The sequence below is a fragment of the Nerophis lumbriciformis genome, linkage group LG26, assembly GCF_033978685.3.
Source record: "Nerophis lumbriciformis linkage group LG26, RoL_Nlum_v2.1, whole genome shotgun sequence".
NCBI lineage: Eukaryota > Metazoa > Chordata > Actinopteri > Syngnathiformes > Syngnathidae > Nerophis > Nerophis lumbriciformis.
In genome coordinates this window covers 23,516,501-23,522,500 of record NC_084573.2, presented here as the reverse complement: position 1 = coordinate 23,522,500, position 6,000 = coordinate 23,516,501, and the positions used below count along the sequence as shown (strand labels likewise).

At 48.8% G+C, this 6,000-nt stretch overlaps 1 protein-coding gene across 1 annotated transcript in view; it reads right to left on the bottom strand.

The window, feature by feature from the left end:
* Window positions 1-6,000, bottom strand: part of ryr3 (ryanodine receptor 3) — a 307,276-nt gene that overhangs the window by 113,005 nt on the left and 188,271 nt on the right. The window contains exon 37 of the mRNA XM_061987153.2: window positions 939-1,139. Within this exon, the coding sequence (XP_061843137.2) occupies window positions 939-1,139 (201 nt within the window). The remainder of the gene's footprint in view (window positions 1-938; window positions 1,140-6,000) is intronic.

Sequence of the window (6,000 nt, the reverse complement as noted above, 5' to 3'; positions counted from 1 at the left end):
ACATATATATACATATATATATATATATATACATATATACACACATACATATATATATATATATATTTACATATACACATACATATATATATACATATACATATATACACACATACATATATATATACATACACACACACATATATATATATACATACACATATACACACACATAAACATATATATATATACATAGTGCATATATATATATATATACATAGTGCATATATATATATATATATATATATATATATATATATATACGGTATATATATAGTATATTGGACGCTGGCGGGCCGTATCCGGCCCGCGGGCTGTAGTTTGGGGACACCTGATGTAAAGTATGCTAATTGCTTCTTTGTTAGCGTGCTAACAATAAAATTATTATATGCTAGCATTAACATGCACACTTTTTTTTCCTTTTTATTTTAGCTAATTTTGCATTTGTCTTTGAAAAAACAACTACCAAAAGACAGCATGTATTGAAGGCCCATCAACATTTCAGTAGGAATTTATATATTTTAAATATTAAGCCCTCAATACACTCCCCACTGCATTCCCACACATTTATAAACACCTTCCTATGCTCTTAAAACACTTCATATATTTCCCAGCACGCTTTGTCATTTTTGACCGCGTTATCATACATATTTAATGAGTTATTTTGTACAGAAAGGGTTTAATAGTTCAAGTGGTGTCGTTTTAGGTCATGCACAGTTAAATAAATGCTACTCTTGGTGGTAATCTGGCACCGTTAGTAAGAACGTTAGTGCAATAAATCTTGGTTACACCACTGTGGCGTCTCTCATTAATAATTACTGAGAGAATTGTAAGTGATGAATGCGGGTGATTCCAAGGCTAACTAGTTCACTTTATTATTCGGGCAGAGAGTTTGACACCAGTGATGTTAATGATCTGCTGATATGTTTGAGTAGCACCTGCTCTTGAGGCGGCGAGCGGAACTCTTTGGTCTTCTTGGCCGTGACGGCGGCGGACATGTTGAGCGCCTGCATGAGCTCGTTGTAGCGGAACTTTTGGTTGTACTGCAGCTTGGAGACAAAGTTGTCGGAGAAGGAGACGATGGACTCGATGCGGTGCTTCAGCTCGCAGTCGCAGAAGTAATGTAGCAGCTCGCACATCTGTAAAGAAGACGAACCCTTGGATTAGAATAGCCAAACAATTCTAAACATGTTCACTTCTCACTGTGTGGCTGGTAGTTTCCTACTCCTGTCCTGTAGGTGGCAGTGATGCAAACTACAAAGTATTCCTAAATCATGCAAGCAGAAAAAGGATTAAGATCTCAACTGATAAGAGTTTTTTATAGTGATTAAATTTTACTTAAAGTAATCGAATAGAACAAAGAATTGATCGAACTTTCACACCAAGTACCACCTCATATATTATTTCTACCATTTTTGGTACCGCTGCTTACATTGCAGTTTAGATTTGCAAATGTGGCTTGTACTTGCTGGGTGAGGATGTGAGAATATTGACAATTTTTGTTTGCACAGTTATTTCACTATGTTTGGGATGTGGCGGACATTAGGACCTAGCTCTTGTATCTACTGTAATACAACATAACATGTTTTCTAGATTGTGTAGGGCAGGGGTGTCAAACGTACGGCCCGAGCACCGGATCAGGCCCGCGATCAGGTTGTATCCGGCCCGCAGGATGAGTTTGCTTAGAATAAAAATTAACCTTTTTTGAATGAAAGAAACAACTGTTCTAAATGTGTCCACTGGATGTCGCAATAGCAATTATTTGTATCTTTGTAGATGAAGCTACATATGTACAAAATAAACCACATGATGTTAGTACATCAGTCGAGGGAAATGATCAAACTACATAAATAACATCCTGTAATTTGATTTTGATATAATTTTTTTTGATCTTAATAGATAAACGTGGTAGAGGAGTTTGCGTGTCCCAATGATCCTAGGAGCTATGTTGTCCGGGGGCTTTATGCCCCCTGGTAGGGTCTCCCAAGGCAAACTGGTCCTAGGTGAGGGATCAGACAAAGAGCAGCTCGAAGATCTCTATGAGGAACACTGACAAGGAACCCAGATTTCCCTCGCCCGGACGCGGGTCACCGGGGCCCCCCTCTGGAGCCAGGCCCGGAGGTGGGGCACGATGGCGAGCGCCTGGTGGCCGGGCCTGCCCCCATGGGGCCCGAAGAGGCAACGTGGGTCCCCCCTCCAATGGGCTCACCACCCATAGCAGGGGTCATAGAGGTCGGGTGCGATGTGAGCTGGGCGGCAGCCGAAGGCAGGGCACTTGGCGGTCCGATCCTCGGCTACAGAAGCTAGCTCTTGGGACGTGGAACGTCACCTCGCTGGGGGGGAAAGGAGCCTGAGCTAGTGCGCGAGGTGGAGAAGTTCCGGCTAGATATAGTCGGACTCACTTCGACGCACAGCAAGGGCTCTGGAACCACTTCTCTCGAGAGGGGCTGGACTCTCTTCTACTCTGGCGTTGCCGGCAGTGAGAGGCGACGGGCTGGGGTGGCAATTCTTGTTTCCCCCCGGCTCAGAGCCTGCACATTGGAGTTCAACCCGGTGGACGAGAGGGTAGCTTCCCTCCGCCTTCGGGTGGGGGAACGGGTCCTGACTGTGGTTTGCGCTTATGCGCCAAACCGCAGCTCAGAGTACCCACCCTTTTTGGATTCACTCGAGGGAGTACTTGAGAGTGCGCCCCCGGGTGATTCCCTCGTTCTACTGGGAGACTTCAATGCTCATGTTGGCAGCGACAGTGAAACCTGGAGAGGCGTGATTGGGAAGAATGGCCGCCCGGATCTGAATCCGAGTGGTGTTTTGTTATTGGACTTTTGTGCTCGTCACAGATTGTCAATAACAAACACCATGTTCAAACATAAGGGTGTCCATATGTGCACTTGGCACCAGGACACCCTAGGCCGCAGTTCCATGATCGACTTTGTAGTTGTGTCATCGGATTTGCGGCCTCATGTTTTGGACACTCGGGTGAAGAGAGGGGCGGAGCTTTCTACCGATCACCACCTGGTGGTGAGTTGGCTGCGATGGTGGGGGAGGATGCCGGACAGACCTGGCAGGCCCAAACGCATTGTGAGGGTTTGCTGGGAACGTCTGGCAGAGTCTCCTGTCAGAGAGAGTTTCAATTCCCACCTCCGGAAGAACTTTGAACATGTCACGAGGGAGGTGCTGGACATTGAGTCCGAATGGACCATGTTCCGCGCCTCTATTGTCGAGGCGGCTGATTGGAGCTGTGGCCGCAAGGTAGTTGGTGCTTGTCGTGGCGGTAATCCTAGAACCCGTTGGTGGACACCGGCGGTGAGGGATGCCGTCAAGCTGAAGAAGGAGTCCTATCGGGTTCTTTTGGCTCATAGGACTCCTGAGGCAGCGGACAAGTACCGACAGGCCAAGCGGTGTGCGGCTTCAGCGGTCGCAGAGGCAAAAACTCGGACATGGGAGGAGTTCGGTGAGGCCATGGAAAACGACTTCCGGACGGCTTCGAAGCAATTCTGGTCCACCATCCGCCGCCTCAGGAAGGGGAAGCAGTGTACTATCAACACCGTGTATGGTGAGGATGGTGTTCTGCTGACCTCGACTGCGGATGTTGTGGATCGGTAGAGGGAATACTTCGAAGACCTCCTCAATCCCACCAACACGTCTTCCTATGAGGAAGCAGTGCCTGGGGAGTCTGTGGTGGGCTCTCCTATTTCTGGGGCTGAGGTTGCTGAGGTAGTTAAAAAGCTCCTCGGTGGCAAGGCCCCGGGGGTAGATGAGATCCGCCCGGAGTTCCTTAAGGCTCTGGATGCTGTGGGGCTGTCTTGGTTGACAAGACTCTGCAGCATCGCGTGGACATCGGGGGCGGTACCTCTGGATTGGCAGACCGGGGTGGTGGTTCCTCTCTTTAAGAAGGGGAACCGGAGGGTGTGTTCTAACTATCGTGGGATCACACTCCTCAGCCTTCCCGGTAAGGTCTATTCAGGTGTACTGGAGAGGAGGCTACGCCAGATAGTCGAACCTCGGATTCAGGAGGAACAGTGTGGTTTTTGTCCTGGTCGTGGAACTGTGGACCAGCTCTATACTCTCGGCAGGGTCCTTGAGGGTGCATGGGAGTTTGCCCAACCAGTCTACATGTGTTTTGTGGACTTGGAGAAGGCATTCGACCGTGTCCCTCGGGAAGTCCTGTGGGGAGTGCTCAGAGAGTACGGGGTATCGGACTGTCTGATTGTGGCAGTCCGCTCCCTGTATGATCAGTGCCAGAGCTTGGTCCGCATTGCCGGTAGTAAGTCGGACACGTTTCCAGTGAGGGTTGGACTCCGCCAAGGCTGCCCTTTGTCACCGATTCTGTTCATAACTTTTATGGACAGAATTTCTAGGCGCAGTCAAGGCGTTGAGGGGATCTGGTTTGGTGGCTGCAGGATTAGGTCTCTGCTTTTTGCAGATGATGTGGTCCTGATGGCTTCATCTGGCCAGGATCTTCAGCTCTCACTGGATCGGTTCGCAGCTGAGTGTGAAGCGACTGGGATGAGAATCAGCACCTCCAAGTCCGAGTCCATGGTTCTCGCCCGGAAAAGGGTGGAGTGCCATCTCCGGGTTGGGGAGGAGATCTTGCCCCAAGTGGAGGAGTTCAAGTACCTCGGAGTCTTGTTCACGAGTGGGGGAAGAGTGGATCGTGAGATCGACAGGCGGATCGGTGCGCCGTCTTCAGTAATGCGGACACTGTATCGATCCGTTGTGGTGAAGAAGGAGTTGAGCCGGAAGGCAAAGCTCTCAATTTACCGGTCGATCTACGTTCCCATCCTCACCTATGGTCATGAGCTTTGGGTTATGACCGAAAGGACAAGATCACGGGTACAAGCGGCCGAAATGAGTTTCCTCCGCCGGGTGGCGGGGCTCTCCCTTAGAGATAGGGTGAGAAGCTCTGCCATCCGGGAGGAGCTCAAAGTAAAGCCGCTGCTCCTCCACATCGAGAGGAGCCAGATGAGGTGGTTCGGGCATCTGGTCAGGATGCCACCCGAACGCCTCCCTAGGGAGGTGTTTAGGGCACGTCCGACCGGTAGGAGGCCGCGGGGAAGACCCAGGACACGTTGGGAAGACTATGTCTCCCGGCTGGCCTGGGAACGCCTCGGGGTCCCACAGGAAGAGCTGGACGAAGTGGCTGGGGAGAGGGAAGTCTGGGCTTCCCTGCTTAGGCTGCTGCCCCCGCGACCCGACCTCGGATAAGCGGAAGAAGATGGATGGATGGATGGACTATTAACCACAACAAGTAAGTGTAAAAAAAACCCACAACAACATTATGATTTGTACAATTTCAGAATGTGCTTGTTCTATTTTTAAACAAAGAAAACAATCTAAAGTTGTCTTGATTTTTAAGTTATCGTGCCGTGATTTTACCAGTCAGGCCCACTTGGGGTACATTTTTCTCCATGTAGCCCCCGATCTAAAATGAGTTTGACACCCCTGGTGTAGGGTTATACATTCCTGGGGGCCAACAGACAGCCACTTCTATTATGCAGTGGTTCATCATTGTGGGCAGGTAATAAACTATGGACATTAAGTGCGACATGCACATGTGAATAGCATACTTTTCACAAGAAAAAGGCTTTGGAAATATGTCTTTGGTCTGCAAAATGACAGCCAGATAGCCATGAGCAGACATACATGTTTAAGATATTGTCAACGGTTAGTTATAGCCTAAGCCAGACCCATATACTGTACTTACATACACGAACATGGCTTTACATGGTCATAGTGAAGTCAACTCCAGTACCATGAACCTAACGAATTAAGATGACATAATTTAAGTCCATGAGGGCTGGCTGTCTGGCTCCCCCTGAGCAGGGAGACTTCACTTTGACTAAAACTCCTTCAGGTGCTGCAGAGTCTGTAGTGATGCTTGCATGATCAAATTAAGGCGTCTTTGCTCAACTGGGAGAAGGTGGCAAGGCCAGAGATGCATCACTCTCAACATAGATGGGTCTCACACCCGGTTGACTATATGTGGGGGCGTGGCTATGC